This window comes from Acanthopagrus latus, chromosome 17, assembly GCF_904848185.1.
Source record: "Acanthopagrus latus isolate v.2019 chromosome 17, fAcaLat1.1, whole genome shotgun sequence".
Classification (NCBI taxonomy): Eukaryota; Metazoa; Chordata; class Actinopteri; order Spariformes; family Sparidae; genus Acanthopagrus; species Acanthopagrus latus.
In genome coordinates, this window is record NC_051055.1 from 636,255 (window position 1) to 657,294 (window position 21,040).

General features: G+C 41.3%; 2 protein-coding genes across 3 annotated transcripts in view; both read left to right on the top strand.

Moving 5' to 3' along the window:
- Nucleotides 1-20,498, top strand: part of LOC119005346 (pituitary tumor-transforming gene 1 protein-interacting protein) — a 35,274-nt gene extending 14,776 nt beyond the window's left edge. Inside the window, exons 5-7 of one of the 2 annotated variants that reach the window (XM_037072893.1) lie at nucleotides 1,765-1,830; nucleotides 14,967-15,013; nucleotides 20,077-20,498. In XM_037072893.1, coding sequence (XP_036928788.1) covers nucleotides 1,765-1,830; nucleotides 14,967-15,013; nucleotides 20,077-20,126 — 163 coding nt within the window. In that variant the 3' untranslated portion in view covers nucleotides 20,127-20,498. The remainder of the gene's footprint in view (nucleotides 1-1,764; nucleotides 1,831-14,966; nucleotides 15,014-20,076) is intronic. The other variant, XM_037072894.1, reaches the window with a different exon arrangement.
- Nucleotides 11,718-14,959, top strand: LOC119005345 (general transcription factor II-I repeat domain-containing protein 2A-like). The gene is made up of 2 exons (XM_037072892.1): nucleotides 11,718-14,154; nucleotides 14,243-14,959. Exon 1 carries the CDS (start codon nucleotides 12,777-12,779, stop codon nucleotides 13,710-13,712), a length of 936 nt encoding a protein of 311 aa, XP_036928787.1. The 5' UTR covers nucleotides 11,718-12,776; the 3' UTR covers nucleotides 13,713-14,154; nucleotides 14,243-14,959.
- Nucleotides 20,499-21,040: the final 542 nt, after the last annotated feature.

Sequence of the window (21,040 nt, forward strand, 5' to 3'; positions counted from 1 at the left end):
GTGTAGTGAGACTTGGATAAAATACCTCACGAGTTTTCCACACCTTGGCGGTTACCATGGTAATTAAAACTTAAACTGTAACCTTCACCGTGGAAATTTTACCATGGTTTACCATGATACCAGTAACCGTTACATCCATAAGTGTTATTACCATGGTAATTAAAACTTAAACTGTAACCTTCACCACCGAAATTTTACCATGGTTTACCATGATACCAGTAACCGTTACATCCCTGGTACAATGTCTTTTGATAGGGTGAATGGGGTCTCTGTCACATCCTATCCGATATCTGAATCAAAATTCTCTGAAAGGCACAACACCAAAAATATGGCTGAGAGATCAAATGCAGTGACTGCAATTAGCTGTCAGGAAGCCTAGTAGATAGCTTGTGGCTACCTGTCACTCAAAGCAGCCATGTCCCTAATTATTTATCTTTAAGCCTTAAAATAATTGAAACAAGTTACATAAAATTGCTATGTGAGACCTAAACAATCATAGTGATTCTCAGCTTGTGAGAGTGTGTCAGCCGTGTGTGACTCAAAGTTTTACATCTGTGACATGACTTCTGAACTTGAACAACTGTTCAGTGCAGTGAGCTCTTGAGTTGAGCACCCATTTAACATAACTATACTCACTCTTGCTTCATCATTTTAGGTTCCTATACAAGTCAAGTGTGTGGTGCTGTTATTGTGCTGGAGTGAAATGATATTGTCATGTCCAGTGTTTCCTACAGAGTCAGACTTTAATTGTGGCAGTGGCTGTCTGGCTGGGGTGCCTTTGACCATGTGCACTAGAGATCACACAGTCGGCTAACTTCTGGTTTAGCACCGAGCTAACTTGGATGGGGATAAAATGTAATCGTTCAAATCTTTTATTCCATACATCTCAATTGGTATTGGAAAGAATTGCCCAAACTCTGACAGTAATACCAGTCATTTCACAGGGGTTGTGAGGCTTTTATTAAGGTCTGTAGGCACGTCTTTCACAATGTTAGCTTTTGGGGACAAAGTGCATCACATGACGATGTAATTACACGGCTTGTCCACGGCAAAAACAGCTTTAAGGCCTGCTCACTCACGGTTTTACCAGTGGACTAAAACCCACACTGCTGTCCACTGAATGGGAGTATATAACGTCATGCTATTCATTGACGGGCATGCTGTCTTGAGTGAGTGACAACGAGACGTGCATCTCCAGAAATAGAAAATCAATATGTGGCAGCAAATGTTGATATTGTTGCGGGCCGCCACAATTGAATTAATTTGTGGGAAACACTGATGTCAGTCAATCATTTGCAGCTTTGCCTGTCTCACTGAGAGTGCTTTTAGAATAGGAGCCTTGTTCATGTCTATCCGACAGAATAAATGGGATAAGAAGCAAAAACCCAATGTCCGTTTTCTGTTTACCTTCTGGCAGTTTCATCTTCTCACCTCCTGATTGCTCAGTTTCCATTAAGTTAGATAATTCCATTATCAAAGGTAACACAATTCTCCGGCAAAAGCTTTCACTTTACTTTGGAGCGTCGGTTTCCTTATGTTTACCAAGCTGCAGAGACAATTCATGAATCAAATATAAATTGTGCTCTGGGGAATTTGACTCACAGTAACTTACAAGATTTCTAGTTAGTTGGTTATGCTTTGTGAAAAGAATATCCCTCAAGCAATTGTAGCAATTTGGAGATGTCTATAGTTGTCACATCCAGAAGGGCGTGTTTTGTTATTAACTAGTTCAGATTCTCCATTCATGCCTTCTTATGTCTTAAGGCCTGACAGAGATGAGGAGAGATTTGCCAGGAAGAGAGAAGAGATTAGACAGCGCGCAGAGGAACGGTAAGAATGTCTTTTCAGTATGCTTGAAGTACAAATGGGATATAGCTGTCTGTAACAAATTCACAATGTGTCTCTGCATTAAATATCTCTTTGACTGAAACCAGTATTGTTCTAAGATTTGGTTGGCACAACTATTGCTATATTACTTCTCTTTGTTTTAAGGGAAAACTGCAAGATTTGTAGTGCTGATAGATATTACTCAAATGATATAGTAAACATTAGCAAAACCACATATGAAATAATAATACATCAGACAAAATTTGTCTCTGGTGTAAAAGTACTACTATGTAATTACGGCCCGAGCAGGTAGACCTGCGAGGTCCGTATTGTTTTTCTAAGGATTATTAGGGGGCCAAGCCTGAGGAGCCGAGGGGACCAGTGGTGCTAGGAACCCTATTGTAATTGTAAGGATTTTTATTTTTATCTCCAGCTAAAAGTGGTGCTGCAGGCTAAACCGTGCAAGGGAGAGCAGTGCAGTTTGGAGGGTTGGTTCAGGCTCCTGCAAATGTCTGGGACACAAAAAAATACATATATTCGGCTGCAGTGGGTGCTATAAACTAGGCCAACGCACTTTTACGTCAGACATTCAAAAACCTTGTATCCCCAGATTCCCTGAATGGAGCTGAATCACTTTGCAGTGGCCACGCCCACTTGCGCCTAGAAAACTCCTCCTTGGGATTTTGTCTCATCTGTGTGAAACTTGGCACGTACACTCTTCAGCTGGACCTGATCTTAAGTTATCAAAAGAATTTTGCTCTGTCAAAAAATGCGCAAATTATTAACAAAAAAATTAACACTAGGTGACAATATAATGGATGCAATCACGTTTTTGCCTGTAACTTCCACATTTTAAATAACACATTCGCAAACCTTATATCCATATGTTCCCTGAATAGAGCTGGGTTTTCTGACATACGACACGCCCACTTCTGCTGCACATTTCGTTCGCTAAATCGCCACATATGCAAAACCTACTTTTTCGAACTCCTCCTTGGGATTTTGTCCCATCTGTGTGAAACTTGGCACCTACACTCTTCAGCTGGACTTGATCTAAAGTCATCAAAAGAATTTTGCTCGGTCAAAAAATGCACAAATTATTAGCGAGCAAATTTCTGTAGCTAACTATAAAAATGTAAACTGTTTGATAACTTGGTCAAACTAAATGCTATTAACACCAAATCCTCCCTTGTCATGAGACCGGGAAGGGATGAGCCGAATTTGAGGGGGGCGCTAAAAATATGGGAAGTTTATGTCTCTTGAACGGCTACACCGATTTTTACCAAATTTGGCCGGTATGATGTAAGGCCAATCCTGACACCATATCTTGAAGGGGGTTATGACTGGTCAGTGTGGGCGTGGTTTATTACAACATAAACAACAAACGTTAATTTCAGCCAATCTATTAAGCTGAGAACTTTGAAATTTAGATGGTACAGATAGAATAGGACACAGTTCTTCCATACCAAAAATTGCACATGTACTCCACTAGGTGGTGCTATAATGAATGTAACTGCGTTTTTGCCTGTAACTTCCACATTTTAAATAACACATTCGCAATCCTTATATCCTTTTGTTCCCTGAGTAGAGCTGGGTTTTCTGACATAGGACACGCCGACTTCTGCTGCACATTTCATTCGTTAAATTGCCACATATGCAAATCTACTTTTTCCAACCTCCTCCTTGGGATTTTGTCCCATCAGCTTGAAACTTGGCATGTACACTCTTCAGCTGGACCTGATCTAAAGTTATCAAAAGAATTTTGCTCGGTCAAAAAATGTGCAAATTATTGACGAACAAATTTCTGTAACTAGCTATAAAAATGTAAATTGTTTGATATCTCAGTCAAACTAAATGCTATTAACACCAAATTTGACGTCTTTGGTTGCCATGACACTGGGAAGGGATGAGCCGAATTTGGTGAATTTTGGCCACTAGGGGGCGCTAAAAAGATGGGAAGTTTATATCTCTTGAATGGCTACATTTTTACGAAATTTGGTCGGTATGATGTAGGGCCAATCCTGAGGCCATATCTTGAAGGTGGTCATTACTGATCAATGTGGGCGTGGCTTAGTACAACAAATCCAAATCGGCACACATTCAGCATTTGCACTTCCAGTGCACTTGCCATTACAGCGAATACCACAGCTCAGACATTGGCCTATGTCCTCACTTTTGCCCCAAGCCCATCATCCTTGGCACCCGTTCATAACTGCTTGCAGTTGTAGTTTATTTTGTTAGGGCCCGAGCTGGGAACCTGCAAGGACCCTTTTGTTTTTCAAATGATACTTTATTATTTGTTTTTTTCACTGCCTGAACATACTACACCCCAAAACTCACCAAACTTGAAATGTAAGTCACACCTGGCGAAAAATGTTATAATCTATTGTTGTCCTGAATTTCCACCACTAGGTGGCACTGTTATTAAGGAAAGTTCGTTTTGGCTAATGACTCCCATATACTTTGTTGCACATTCAAAAACATTATATGTATGCATTAGTCAATTGTGCGACTCATGGTATAGGCCACGCCTATTTATGCCCACCATTTTTTTTTTTGCTATGTCGCAAAATGTTGAAAACCTACTTTTTCGAACTTTCACCGATTTGCATGAAACTTGGCACACAGCCAAATTATTAAAGTTATTAGATAACAACTTCCTGCAGATTTGGTTCAAAACAGGAAGGCACTCTTTAAATTGATGTGTTTTTTATCTCCACAAGGGTTTATAAGATTTACACGAAACTTAGTACATGTATTGTCAGTGCCCTCCTGAGGACATTTGACAAAGGGTTTACCGATCTGCCACTAGGTGGCGCTCTGGTGGCCGGCTAAATTAGTATTTGGCACTATGTCTGCACCATAACACTTATGGAAATGAAATTCATAGAGGTGCTATAGAATGGCCTCTGTGACTCACACACCAAAAATGACCAGCAGGTGGCACTATTTTTAATGCAAAAGGGTTTTTTGCTCATAACTCCTGCCCAAAATGTTACACATTATTAAATCCTCATCCCTGTGTGTTCCTTTGCATTCAGCCGAATTGTTTGGTGTAGGCCCCGCCCACTTTCATGCTAACTTTCCATTCGCAAAATCGCAACAAATGAAAAACTTACTTTTTCGAACTCCACCTAGGCAATTTGAGCGATTTGCACCAAACTTTGTGGGAAGCATCTGTGGACCCTCCTAACAAAAAAGTTATCAAAAGAATTTTGATAGACCAATAGAGGCCCAAAATATTAAACAACAAATTCCTGCACATTGGATTGAAAACAGATAGTCTTTCATATTTTCACCAAATACATTCTGTTTACCACAACACTTTTCCCAATTGTGTTCCATGGCCTGATGAGGGTTTGTGCAAAGTTTGGTGCAAATCGGCTCATAGGTGGTGCTCTGGTGGCAGTCTAATTACTGTGAATGGAATTAAATGAGGAAATCTTAAAATCCTCTTCAAAACTCATCTACTTTCAACCTCTTCTTGTCCCTCATAATTTGAGTTGCAGACACAATTCCAACTTTTAAAAAGTCAGAAGACCTCGAACTATTGGGCAGGTATTCAGTTTTTAAAAATATTTTACGGTTTTCAAATCATCACAGTTTTAGTTTTAAGGATTTTTAGGCTGCATTATGATTTTATAATGGATGTGTATTGCGTGGAGAGCAGCTGGAAGAACTGGAGAAGAAGTTCTCTTCAGCTTGATTTTGATCCCACATACTTTACTTCCCATAGACAATATAAATATATAAACATGTAGGAAATCTTGTTGGCTTTCGGCTGATGGTCTTATTTCAGATGTAGGACTTACACTTTTGGCTTTTGAAGCCCCAGAGGGACAAGCACAACAGCAACTCCCCCATAAACTGCCCCTCTTCAGCTTTCATCATGCAGCAGGTGACATCTCATAGCCCATCAGTTAAACAGTTCCTCTCTGACTTGGCTGGATTCTCTGGACTTTTTTCAAGACCTCCCAAGAGAACCCGTGTGCTTGATACAGTGATAGCACACAGACTCCCAACAGCAAGCACAGTAAGATGGAACTTTCATATCTATGCCGTGAACACTGTGTTTGACCACAAAGGTGAGATCATCCAGTGTTTTGAAACCATCAGGGGAGTTTGAGCCATTGTGCGGGAAGCTGGAGGGTTTGTGAGGCTACTGGAGGATGATACTTTCACCAGCTTCAGCTTCTTCCTGAAACTATTTCATTGCATCATGCATGCCTCATGTGGACATTCTCTTCAGCCAGCTTCAAAAGCGTACCATCGACTCAGTCTTTGCCCAGGGAATCATGCAGCAGTTCACACACTTTTTATGACCTCAGCGTACATTATTCGATACTGGCAATAGCAGGCCACCGAATTATAAAGGAACTACTTCCACAGCATAAGGTGTTGCGTGAGCAAGCCCAGATGGCAGCATGCCATGACGCGCGTGGACTGCGAGGGCCCGTTCATCACTGCTTGCAGCTTTAATTATGAATTTAATTTGGACAACAGACATTTGTGGAACCATAACATGATGTGATCATGTCACAGACTAACCAACCTGTACACTTTTTTCATAGCATTTGTGCATTTTGACATTGGTGAGATTTGCCACTCTAAAGTATACAATAATCTTGTGACCCCTTGTGAATGTGACCAATTATCGAGCTGTATGCAACAGCAAGAGGAAGCAGCCATACGCCAGCAAGTGTGTAGCCTGCTGAACGGAGACATGGCCACTTAAATAGAAATTGTTTCTGTAGCATCATCTATAGTAAAATGGCATCAGATTTTGTACATTTTCTACATCTGTTTTTAACTGCACAAGGGGTTCCAGAATGATGGTGTTATGTCAGGTAATTTGACTAGTTTTAGTGAAAGTTTATAACATACCAAAATAACCAAAAGGATATAAAAGGGTCAATCGAAATTTAGCACCTTTAATAGAAGATTAAAGTTGAGCAACTATGCAACTTCACAGTTATTTACAAAACCTCATTGCTTGAGTTGAAAGCAATACATACAAATATTAGTTGGTATGTATAATATGAATACAATTAGACTTTCTGTATCATAATATTAACATGAACGGCACCAGCTTAAGAAACGTCACACCATCCACTGTCAAAGAAACAGTGTGTTAGTCATTGAATCACACAGCAGTGTGTGATGTAGCCGTCAGTATACCTGGAAGCCTTCCTCTTCCTGCACTGTATAAATGTTTCAACTCCATCTTTCTATTTAACTCCTGTGCTCCCAGTGCATTTGTCCTCGGTGGATGGCCGGGTGATGTGTTGGATGGCCTGGTGATGTGTTGGTTAGCTGTGTGTGTGCGTGTGTGTCTCCGTGCGCGTGAAAACGTGCCTGTGACTTGAATTATCCAACCTCTGTCTCCTCGAGCTTTTCTCTCATGTGCCCAAAAAAATTTAGTCAGGGTTTCCTGCAGTGGGTATGATCAGATCTCTGAAGTCAGAGTTAGTGCAGTGACCTACATACATGCAGTTCATGTTGTGAACTGAACATTCAGAATAGATCGGACTCATCATGGTAAAGACTAGTGCCTCTAGACACTCCCGCCTGTCGCCTTGAGAGTCCTCAGTGCACTGAGCCTTCATCATCATCGGAGCCCAGGCTAGAGAGCAGTCTGGGGGAATCATTAACAGAGGGACTGACCCATACAGCTTTATGAATGCTAAGTGATACCCCTGCTTCTAAAAATCTCAGAAGTCTGTATTTGTATTAAAAGTTTCATTTTCTCCAGACAGGTCAGAGATTTGAAACTGTATTTACACCAGTAAAATTCTGTCAAAACCTAAATCATAAAAAATTGTTTAATAAGCTCTGACTTTCCCTCTAGGCCTTTTTCAGTTGGAATTACACATGTCATGGCTTTTAGAGGGTCAATATGTAACATATGGCCTAGTGCCGGGCGGCATACTGGTTCACACCGAATACCGGTGTATATTTTTGTTACGATATGAATTTTTAATATACCACCATGCTGGTGTATTTCATTACACAACGTTCGGACCGCTACGCTGCGCTGTGCAACACTGTTTCAGACCAGACCCTTTTCAGTGTTGCGCTTTTAAACAGGCATGGTGCGACTGTGAGGCGTGGTGAGGGTAAACAGTAGTGCTCTGGTGTTGCGTTACAGTGAAGATGGCTAGGATAGACATTGCAGTTCATGACTTCATCCGCACGTCAGGATGAGCAACTGGAAAGCCGCTCCTCATCTCCTCAGTCTCTGTAGCTGTCAGCTTGTTGTTGTACCGGCAAGCTACTAACTGTTGCTACTTTCAAATTAAAAGCCCCCTGCTAGGAACCCAATTCTAAACTCCAATGGGGTGCAATGTAAAGCTCTTATTTTGAAGACAAATTCGACCTGCTACCTGTTAGCTGTCTGTTGCTTGAGGCAGCTAACGCGAGACGCTCCGCTGCACGCTTCCTTCAATAGCGGGGGGTTTAACATCGACGAGTGTTTGACTGAGGAGGTGATAATATGGGCCACAGGTCTATGATTAAGTAAATCTATCAAGTGTCGCCACATTTCTTCCAATGCATATGCTGTATGTCCCTGTTCACACCCAACTTCGCGCGTCACCTCACCTCAGTGGAGGCTTTTTGGGAAAGAAGGAATATTAAACCTCCTTTTTTAGATAGACAGGGTGGCAGAGTGCAGCTAAATCTGTATAAAAGGGGCTAGTAATTCCTCTCTCAACCAGTAGAAAATGCTGTGAACACGTGTTTATGCATGAAAAAAATAGTCATATACCGTGAAATTGTTAGAATTTTGGAAAATACTGTGATATACATTTTTGGTCATACCGCCCAACACTAATGTGGCCAGACTGTTAGTTGAAAACATTCCCAAAATGATCTAACATTATCAGTAGAGCATACAGAAACAACAGTGTTGATGTTATGTAAAAGACATCTATGTTTTGTGTGTCAGAGGGTGATGTGAAGTTAGCATGCTAATTTATCATGATACCACGTTGGCCAGAAAAAGTGGGCAGTTTGAAAGCCCCAGGTGGGGGATGCAGAAATTCTGAGTTTAATACTTAAATGAATAAAGTCACATAATGTTCGGAAAGGAGATATTTTGACACCTCTTTTCCTTACTAAACAGAAAAATACAACTGCAGACTGTTTGAATTCAAGTGTCTCTCCACCAAACTAAAACAAGCTTAAATGCCTCACTCTTTCATTATATGATACAATATATTCAAACTGCTGATTACTCTTCTGCACCTGATTCATAAACACTAATAGGCTGTGGTCAGAGAAGTGCTATAGTGCCAAGAGAAGGCCTCCTTTTCAGTGGTGCTATAGTGTAACTGATGTTTCTTGAACTTCTCGGAAAAACAAGAAATTGGATGATCAACTCCACATGCGTCCTCCTGCAGGAGCACTGCGCCTGCACTGAGGGCGCTGGTGTCTACCTTGAGCTCAAATGGACGTGCAAAGTTCAGAATGGCCAACAACGAAGAGCTGCAGAGGACGGCTTTAGCAGTCTCGAATGCCACTTAACGTTTCTCTGACCACTTGTGGGTAGAGCTACTACATCTGATAAATTTCTACAGAAAGCCCTGTAGTACCCAGCCATCCCAAGGAACTGACAGAGCTCATGACCAATTTCAGGCGCTCAAAAATCGACAGTGGCTTGCACTTTTACCATCACTGGGCAAACCTGACCTTGCTCCACCTTTTTGCCCCGGTATGTGATGATGGCTTTTCCAAACTCACATTTTTTACAAGGGGCACAGTGGCCCCAAACTGAAATTTTTAGGAGCACAATCACAAAATTTAGGGGCGCACACTGTAAATCAACATGCAAAGCAAATATTCCCATTTCCTCTCATTTTTACTGTATTACTGATAAATATGTTGATAATAAATGCAGAAATTATGATGTTTTGTTTTAAATTCTCTGTCACATTTTATTGTGAACTTTTTAAGAAGCAGCATAAGAGAAATTAGGTATACAGACAGTAACAATACTGTCTTTACAGTACATTATTAACAAACACACCTTCAGAAATCATAAATGAGAAGCTGTGTTCAGAAATTTAAACAAAGTATGTGCTCAATAACCCTACCTATCCTTTCACAGACCACAACTTCACAAATAAATTGATGTAAACATCTGGGGCAGCCTCTTGCCTTCTAAATGCAACTGACGGTGGAGCACAGATGACAGCATATTTTATGCCTTAGACTAGCATTGTGACCACCATTAACTGTGTAGTGCCAGCATTACCTGCATATTCTGTGTTCCCCGCATGTCGTGGGTATTGACTGCAAAATTTGCAGTTCATGGAATTAATCTCTCTGAGATATCAGTCAAATTCTCTCAGCCATTCTTCACAAAAACAATATTTTCCGCCCTTTTCACCACACTCGTGTCTTCAGACTTGAATTCATCCTCTGAGTTAGGATTTGGCTCTGGCACACTACTAGGCTTATCAGGGAGAAAAAAGTGTCAAGTTTGTTTCACCATTGTTCGCTGAAAGGCATGTTGCACATCATGTTATGTCTCTGGTTCCCCTAGACCAGGGTAAAATACAAAAACAAATTTGGATTCATCAACATAAATGGACAGAGCAATAATAAGATATCTTGATGGCCTCAGCATCAGAGTGCTCATGTATGTTGATAATGATAAAGGTTCTCAGTTGTCATGTTTGTTAGTTTTTACATTAATTTCACTTTAGTTCCACGCCACTGGTTATTCACAGGCTCCCTATGATGTCTCAAGCAACCACTGGGACACATGTTTAGTGAAAACAACACTTCCCAAATAAACACCACCTTATGGCGTGTTGTTCTGTCATATTTAATGATAATAAATCTCCGGTCTTGATTCTTATCCATTTTAGCTGACCTTCAACTTTTCATTGACCAGATTTACGTGGCTGGCAAAACCTCTATCCCAGCTGTCTGCTAGGAACTGTGTGTCTTACTTGAAACTAATTGTCTGAGAGGGTATAAACAAGAGAAAATTGTCAGAGTATGTTGATAAAAGAGGGAAGTTGAGAGTCAGAACCGTCACTGTCTTCTGAAGTGAAGCTCTGGTGCCGGCAGATTGCCCGAACCAGATCCCCTCCGGCCAGTGGCTGCGCCTAGAAATTCTGTCCATGAAAATAATGAACAGAACCGGTGACAAAGGGCAGCCCTGCCGGAGTCCAACATGCACCGGGAACAGGTCTGACTTACTGCCGGCAATGCGAACCAAGCTCCTGCTCCGCTCGCACAGGGACCGTACGGCCCTTAACAGAGGGCCTCTGACCCTGTACTCTCGACACGGTCCCCAGCCTCCCTCGGGATCAGGTCCAAGCTCTCCCGGAGGTGGGAGTTAAAGACCTCTTTGACAGAGGGTTCTGCCAGACGTTCCCAGCAGACCCTCACAATATGTTTGGGTTTGCCAGGTCTGTCCAGCTTCCTCCCCCTGCCAACGGATCCGACTCACCACCAGGTGGTGATCAGTTGACAGCTCAGCCTCTCTCTTCACCCGAGTGTCCAAGACATACGGCCGGAGGCCAGATGACACGACCACAAAGTCGATCGTTGACCTCTGGCCTAGGGCGTCCTGGTGCCATGTGCACATATGGACACCCTTATGCTTGAACATGGTGTTCATTATGGACAAACTGTGACTAGCACAGAAGTCCAGTAACAAAACACCACTCTGGTTCAGATCGGGGAGGCCGTTCCTCCCAATCACACCCCTCCAGGTAAGACTGTCGCTGCCCACGTGAGCGTTGAAGTCCCCCAGTAGAACGACGGAGTCCCCGGTTGGAGCACTCTCCAGTACCCCTCCCAGGGACTCCAAGAAGGCCGGGTACTCTACACTGCTGTTCGGCCCATAAGCCGAAACAACAGTGAGAGACCTATCCCCGACCCGAAGGCGCAGGGAAACGACCCTCTCGTTCACTGGGGTAAACTCCAACACATGGCGGCTGAGCCGAGGAGCTATAAGCAAGCCCACACCAACTCGCCGCCACTCACCACGGGCAACTCCAGAATAGAAGAGAGTCCAGCCTCTCTCAAGGAGTTTGGTTCCAGAGCCCAGACTGTGCGTAGAGGAGAGCCCGACTATCTCTAGTCGGTACCGCTCAACCTCTTGCACCAGCTCAGGCTCTTTCCCCCCCAGTGAGGTGACATTCCATGTCCCCATGGCTAGAGTCACCATCCGGCGATTGGGTTGCCGGGGCCCCCGCCCACGACCGCCAACCAAATCACACCGCAACCGCCCCTTATTTAAATTTAGGTTTAAATTCATTTTATTTTATATATTTTATTTTTTCAATGTAATTGTTACTGTTTTTTTAGATTGAAGCAGTCTTGTAACATTCAATTAAAAGGTGTTTCAATATTTTGTAGTTCAAAATATGCGTCACACTTTGTATGCGTCATCTGTTGCCGCCAGGCAAGTGACTTGTTTGAATTTTCGATCCCGGTAAGTTAGCTAACCATGGATGAATCAAAAAAAAGAGAAAAGTCTCTGACGAAAATAGAATGTTTAATGCTTCATGGACAGACTTGCTTTCACTGCTGACGAAGCTGGTTTGCCTGTATGCTTAATATGTGGCGAGAAGTTAGCAAACAACAAAAAATCAAACGTTGAAAGACATTTCCAGACTAAACACACAGCCTTTGCTAAAAAAAATATCCAGCTGGAGATGAAAGAAAAAGAACAGTTTCGGAAAGCTGATCAGAGCACAAGTACTTTGAAGAGGTGGGAGAAATATGCAAATTTAAATACGTCTGCTAGTTTTGTGGCAGCTCAGGAGATTGCCAGGCACAGGAGGCCGTTCACAGATGGACAATATATAAAGGATATATTAGGATATCAGAACATCTATTCTCGGATTTCAAAAACAAGAGTGAAATTGCTCTGTAAATTAGAGATATGCCTCTCTCTGCAAAGACCTTCAAGGACAGGACCATAAAAAATGGCAGAAAACATCACCAGTCAACAAATAAAGGACATTAATTCCGCTTCAGTGTACTCAGCCGCCTGTGATGAGTCAAAAGATGTGAGCGATATTGAGCAAATTGAGCTCTTATGCAGATATGTGAATTCTGCTGGGCCACAGGAAGAAATCATTGAATTGATTCCACTTCAAGGCCAAACACAGGGAGAGGAGATCTGTGAGGTTGTGTTGGATTGTTTAAAAACCAAAGAAATAAACGCCAACCACCTGGTGTCAGTGACTACTGATGAGGCACCGAGTATGACAGGAGCACACAAGGGGTTTGTGACTTTACTTCAGAAGTCACAGGATAGAAAGCTGCTGACATTCCATTGCATCCTGCATCAAAAGGGCTTTGTGTGCTCAAGCGTTTCCTCCTCTTGTCATTCAGATAGTGAACAAAATAATGGCAAAAGGATTAAACCACAGACAGTTCTGTTCATTATTGAAGAAGTTGAAAACACATATTCTGATCTCTTGCTGCACAACAAAGTCTGGTGGCTGTCCAGAGGGGAGGTGCTGAAATGCATTGCTGTGTGTCTGGAAAGCAAAGGGCTCACCTTTCCTGAGCTGGAACAGCCAGATTGGCTGGAAAAGCTGCACTTCTTAGTGGATACGACAGTGCACCTTGACATGCTGAACAAAAGTCTCAAGGGGAAAGGAGGCACAGCCCTGCAGATGCTGGAGGAGGTTTTGGTGTTTGAGCACAAGATGACAGTTTTTGCCAGAGATGTACAGAGAGTTATGCTGTCTCTCTTTCCCTCTTTGAGAGAGTCAAAAGAAGCACATAATCAGGAAAACTACGAGAATTTGCAGCGTGCAATCATCGCAATGCAAACTGCGTTTGGAAAAAGATTCTGCAATTTCAGAGAGGAAAAAAACCTTATCCTTTCCTGTCACGCCCCTGACCACTGATCCATCCCTGTTGAGTATGACTGAATTCAAAGGTGTAAGATTGAATTGGCTGACATAGCTGTCAAAGACATATGGGTGTCTAAGTTCAGAAGCTTGACAGCTGATCTTGAGGATGCTGCTCGTCAGAAGGCCATTCTTGCTCAGAAGCACCAATGGAGTGATATTGGAAACCTTCCCAAACCAGACAAACTTGTGTTCAAAACATGGAATGCCATTTTTGACACTTATATGAACATTAAAAAGTATGCATTTGGAGACCTGTCAATCTTTGGATCCACATACTTATGCGAGCAGGTTTTCTCCAGCATGAACTACATAAAAAGAAAACATCGCTCCCGCCTCACAGATGACAGCTTGCAATCCTGTGTGAAGATCAAAGTGATGTCTTACAGCCTGATATGGATAAGCTGTGACGTTTGGGAGCAGAAATCACATTAACCAGGTGAAAGAAACAATTTAATGAGTTATTATTTTGCAAATATATATTTTTAATTGGACCCTGAACTTATGTATTTGTGATTTATTTTCAGGTTGATGGTTGACTGCTGTACATGACTGGGGAGAAAAAGAGAATGACGGCGCACTGAAATAGAATATAGTCATAATGAAATATAAACTGCATTTTTTTTTTTTTTGGTTTGCTCTTTTTAATTAAAATGAATATGCTGCAGCTGTATGATTTTAGAATGTTTGAGTGGGCTAATTTGTTTATTTTTTATTCCAGAAATAATAAGGGACTCAAACCTCAAGCCTGCATTGTGTATTTTATTTGAAAATAAACTTACACGAGGCAGTTTTTTTTAAAATTTGTTTTGTTTTTTGTATAGACTTCAAAAGAATTTGGTGTTTTGCTTTGTTACAAACAAAATGTCAGTTTTTTTCCGTTTCTAGGTCTTTAATTTCATAAATGAAACAAACTATTGTTCTTATATACATATCACGAGTAAAATGAAACTTTATATGCCATACATCTTTAAAATAGGTTTTGCAGCCCCAGGTGGGTTTTATTTTGTGGGAAACGGCCCCAAATGGATCTTTTGATACTGTGGGTTGCTGACCCCTGGTTTGGACAAATAACATATGTGACTGTACACACCAAACATGGTCACTTAGCGGTTCTCTACCAAACTATATGGACTAGAACTGTGACACGGCAGTTCACTGTTTTTGTCCTTTGGCCTGACCAAATGAGACAAACTACAGATCTATACCAGTTTAACTGTGATTCTTGCTTTGTGTATTTTTTTTATATAGGAATGGGGAGAGAAAGGCAAGGCATGACGAGATCCGCAGGAAGTATGGTATGTATGAGTCTACTTTGTGTAACCATTTTTTCAGCCTCTTAAATGATTTTGAAAGACTCTCCAGCCATCTGTTCCTGTGATGTATACACCTGCTGTCCATGAGTTGATCAGTAAATGTAACACAGTGCTGGGTGTAGACTCCCTGTCCTCTGTGCTCCGTTTATGTCAACTTTGTCTCGGACAAATGTTGAAAATTAGTTTCCAGGACACTGACATTGACTGTTCCCTGTGGCAGCAGTGCATAATTCAGCAGTATCTACCTTGCTCTTGAGGTAATGCAGGTCTGTAGCACCCTATAATGTAATAATTTCCTGAAAATATAATTGCGCCTGAAAATGAAAAAGAAATGTGCACTTAACTCGATCGAAATTGTAATAAAATCCAATAATGTCATAACTTCACCAATAATGCAATAGAATATCCTGACTGAGACGGTCGCAATCATCGGACGGGGCTAACAGAGAAAGTCGCTGGCTGTTGTTGGCCGGGGGGGGGGGGGCGGGGACGCTCGCTCGTCACCCTCACCCGTTACAAAGCAGCTAACGTTGAAAATGAGTATAGTGGCGCTGAGCTAGCGGTATAGTGCCACTGCGCCACCATTCCATTGTCTATACTTGACAGATAATGTAATATATATGTTCATTTTCAGTCCAGAGTTCTACATTTTGTGTTTTAAGAATCTAAGAATGTTATTTACACTGGATCTGAAACAACAGAATGACTATTGGGTTAAATTGCAGACTGTACATTACCATACAGCCATATGCACATGTGCAGATACTCAGGGCAACTACATCGTGGTCCTACTGAGTGGGTGAAGGACTTATCTCTTCGGGAGACCAGAATTCCATTATCTGGTGTGACCACCATTTGCCTCACGCAGTGCAACACTCTCCTTTGCATAGAGTTGATCAGGTTGTTGATTGTGGCTCCTCCTCAGTGGCTGTATGAAGTTGCTGGATATTGGCAGGAACTGGAACACGCTGTCGTATACGCCAATCCAGAGCATCCCAAAAATGCGCAATGGGTTACATGTCTGGTGAGTATGCTGGCCATGCAAGAACTGGGATATTTTCAGCTCCCAGGAATTGTGTACAGATCCTTGCAACATGGGGCCGATCCACAGCGTTGACATCAGCAAACTGCCCCGAACAGTGAAAACCGGGATTCATCTGTGAAGAGAACACCTCTCCAACGTGCCAGACGCCATTGAATGTGAGCATTTGCCCACTCAAGTCAGTTACGACGACGAACTGCAGTCAGATCGAGGTTTCTGACAGTTTGTGCAGAAATTCTTTGATTATGCAAACCGATTGTTGCAGCAGCTGTCCGGGTGACTGGTCTCTTGCAGGTGATCATGCTGGATGTGGAGGTCCTGGGCTGGTGTGGATACACGTGGTGTGAGGCTGGTTGGATGTATGCCAAATTGTCTGAAACACCTTTGGAGATGGCTTACTCAATTCATGGGCAACAGCTCTGGTGGACATTCCTGCAGTCAGCATGCCAATTGCACAGTCCCTCAAAACTTGCAACATCTGTGGCATTGCTGTGTGATAAAACTGCACATTTTAGAGTGGCCTTTTATTGTGGCCAGCCTAAGGTACACCTTTGCAATAATCATGCCGTCTAATGGACACCTGTGAGGTGGGATGGATTATCTCGGCAAAGGAGAAGTGCTCACTAACACAGATTTAGACAGATTTGAGAACGATATTTGATATAAATGGTTCTTTTGTGTATATAGAAAATGATCTTTGAGTTCAGCTCATGAAAAATGTGGGCAAAAACAAAAGTGTTGAATTTATATTTTTGTTCTGTGGAATAACCATTTATGAGTGGATATGTAGGCCTATATTTATTAGGTGTCATGTAATGTGTATGTAGGTGTTATGAATGCTTATGTATACTCTCTTCAAGTGTTACTGAAAGTTTTTTTGTTGGTTTGTGCTTGTTGTTTTCATGAGGTAGTGAAATGTTGGAAATCTGTGAAGAGGTGTGTTTAGGGAAGTTACCTGGGGTCTCCAGTGCTGCTCAGAATCCTATATCTGAGCTGGAATTCTTGTCTCCCACTTAGGTAAATCCATCACCTACTCAGTAGGACCAGGATGTAGTTGCATGTCCCTGAGTATCTGCACGTGTGCATATGGCTGTATGGTCTGTAATTTAACCCAATAGTCATTCTGTTGTTTCAAATCCAGTGTATATAACATTATTAGATTCTTAAAACACAAAATGTAGAACTCTGGACTGAAAATGAACATACATATTACATTATCAATTTTGAAAAAAAAATACCCACCTGAAAATGTAACAAATTCCCAATAATGTAATAAGGTATTACATTATTGGTAAAAATGTTATTACAAAATCAGTCAGGATATTTTGTTACGTTATCAGTGAAGTTATTACATTATTGGGTTTTATTACATTTTTGATACAGTAAAGTGCAAATTTCATTACATTTTCGGGCGTTACCATATTTTAAGGAAATTATTTCATTATAGGTGCTACAAGCTGTGAGCAGGATTTTACGGGTCGCTGAAGCCATAGACAAAAATTTGTCTTTGAACAAAGAACACTTGTTTTCATAGCCTGTAACATATGTATGTGTCTGTGTGGAGCAACAGTGGCTTGCTGAGACCCTAGCACTATGGTCGAAATAGAGAAAAAAAACAAGTTTTTCAGTCATGACCTAATGCATGGGAAAATGTATACGATTAGTTATTCTGGTGATGAAGGTTCTCAGTCATCCAGGTCATGGTGCTTTCTTGTATTCCTCATTTCTAACTAACTGGTGGGGAGTTGCAGGCTTTTAAACTCTATGTGGGAGTGTCCTTACAGAGTCGTTAAGGAAATCTGAGGGAGGAAAATCATTCCTTTGAGGACAACAATGGGAACATCTTGTCCAGAGAGGACAGATGGTTTGAAAGAAGAGTAAAAGAATCCATTTATGCCAAACTGGAATGACAGTCTTTGAACACAGGAAGTGGCTAAAGACATTATTTATCACCCACCTACAATGCCACAATGAGTTCCCTCCCCAAACAGCTTAACAACGATTTACACCTGGGCTCACCTAGCCCTAGCAACCCACATGAAGGCCGGTCGGGTCAATAACCCACAAGTAGTCCTAATGGCTCTGAAATTAAAATGCTCACATTCAACCCTCTGGGGTCTACGGAAGCGCCAGCACATCCAAATCACGTGACCGTTTTAACTTTTGTCAAAAGTGTGGACTTAAAGCTACATACCAGTTTTTAAATTGTGTTGATGGGCAAAGGAAAACCAGACTTATGATAAATAATTAACACCAGGCTTCTTCCTGAATATTGTCGTCACCTTTGGTGCACATTTGGTGCAGGAAGAAATGGTTCAAACAGGCTATTCTAAGGAAGGTGTCCACAAGCAGGAGGTGCTTGCAAGCAAAAAAACATATGAAAAATGCACCACATCAACCAATCACAAAATTATATGGTTGCTGAGGATGAGGAGAAAGTTGTGGGAGGGACAGCAGCGAAAGAGAGACAGTGATAGTGTTGCTGTTAGTGATGGAGAGATTTGTGGTATTTAGCATGTTTGGAGTGTATAGTTAATTTGAGTAGTGTGTTTAGTGTAGTGTAGTTTTTTTTGTTTTGTTTTGTGTGTCAAAACAATGAGGTGACTGCTGAATGTGGATGTGAATGTGAATGTGAATATGAGCTGGGAGGACCTGAGGGAGATGCAGAGCCTAAGGCATTGCCTGTATTTTAATGTAAATAGATATATATAACTTTGTAAATTTCAAAAACATATGTACAAATTTAGCAAACAACAATTTAGATTTGCATTCTAAGTTATAAAAATGGTTTGTTAAACATATGTGTGTTTCACTGTAAAAAAGCTATGATAATATGTTTTTTAGGTGATTAATGCAGTCTGTCAAAAAACAAACAAACTGTACAGTCACACATGTGAGGTTGTGCTATGAAAAATTACCCCAATCAAGGCAAGGTAAACCATTTTTAAGGTGAAAACATACAGGTCAATTCAAAATTAGTCGAAAACAGCCAATTATACCTTGGATCCCAGAGGGTTAAAGGATCATTCTGATTTGTTAGAAACTGGTATCTTATTTTCATTCAACATTTTGTTTGGACAAATATGAGTAATGTTAGTTAGTGTGTACACACCAACTAACTCCACAGCTAACTCTTATTACTTTAGTCAGCAGGTGGCCAACAAGATATGGGAATAGGGCCTAGGTCTTGACAAATCGCATAAACTGTCACACATACATACTTATGGCTACGTTTATAGCTGACTGTGTTCGACTACATATTCACTAGTGTTTGCATATTTACATGCATGAGTGTGTCAGTCAGAGTCCCATAGCAGCATCATCGCAGTAAGATGTCAGGTTATAAGATCTTTGGGTATGGACAACATTACAGAATGATGGATGATGGTCTGTTCAGACCTCCTGCTCTTATTAGTTTACCTCCACAGGGATCACAGTTGAGGCTGCATTCCTGTCAGACTAATTCTGGTCTCTTCTGTAAAACACAATCCAGGGGGTGGGGTTTTATGTGAAGTGAGTTTTTCAGACCCTCCATCTCTGGTCTAGGCTAGCAGGCCCAGGCTACACTAGCAGCTTTTAAGAAATAACATCCATAAGCAAGCAGCAGTTTCTGAAAACAACAGAGTACACATTCATGTTATAGCATGAAAGCTACAGTGATAATTAACATCATTTGTATTTGAGGAGCTTTTGCAAGTCTGAAAAAATAACCTAAGGGATGTCAGGGGTTATCTCATCTTGGATTGAGGAATCAGATTTCTAAGCCAAAATGTGCATTAAATGTGAGTGGTGACAACTGAGGGATGTTGGTCAACATGAGGAAAAAGGCTGAATTGGATAAATCCAGCTATTTCAGCCGTGCACTGAACATTCAGTCAGAGAGCCATCGAAGAGTAGGAATTTAAAGCAGGAGAATATAGCACATCATGCTCCCTGCCCCACTATTAGCTTCTGTGTTTTCATTTGTCTCTGTTTTCTCTGCCTTCCTCTCCTCTGTGTACAGGTCTGATCGGTGACGCGGACCACCCATACAGCAAGTTTGAGAACGAGTAAAGCATCTGTATTGGGGGAGCTCCACTGGCAGCATGTTGAGCTGCTCTGCTGTTTGAAAGAAGAAAATCTGAGTTTCTTTTGCATTGGGATTCTTGATGATGATGATGATGATGATGCAGTGTTGTGTGTTGGTCTGACATTGAAGCTTATTTAAAATATAATTATTCTTTAATTAATAATTATTCCTGCAAAGTTGGTCCTTATGAGATTTCATTTTATGACTCTCTTTTTACATATTGTAGTTTCATATCAGTCTGTGCACGTAGTTGTATGTTCTTTGAACATACAGTATTGATTTATAGATTACAAAATGATGATTATACTGCGGATTTGATCTGACACACCAATAAAAATATACTCTTTTAACAATGAGGTTTTGTCCATTCACACTGTAATTTTGTTTTCCGTTAACTTTGACCATTTGCAGGGTGTCTACAGAGTTTTGAAAGACAAGCCTTTCGGTGCAGAAACTTCTTCACTCTCAGGTGATCTACTGATGGTATCACCTGTCTTAATGATGACAGGTTATGCAGCACATGAATTGAGTGTGGCAAGAAAAGCTTGCAACAGGTACAGATGTTTACAGACTTGAATGATATTGTTTGGGAGAAAAGTGACTTTGAAGCTCATCATAGCACTCCCAGAGTACGACCTAAGAGGTAGGAGGTCCACCATTACTCGCCTACCTGTTAGGTCATACTCAGGGATCGACACTTTTTTTCAGCCATGTCGGCAGTGCTCCGGAGATGCAACAGCTAACGTGAGTCGCATAAAAACCTTCTTTTTAGTAAACTCTGTGAACACAAACACTGTTCTCAATGCTCATGTTCATGTGTAGAGACCCTGCTGACACCATGAGCAAAGTTTCATGTTGTGTCGAGCCTTAGTGTTTTAAAAATAGCGATTTTGATGCT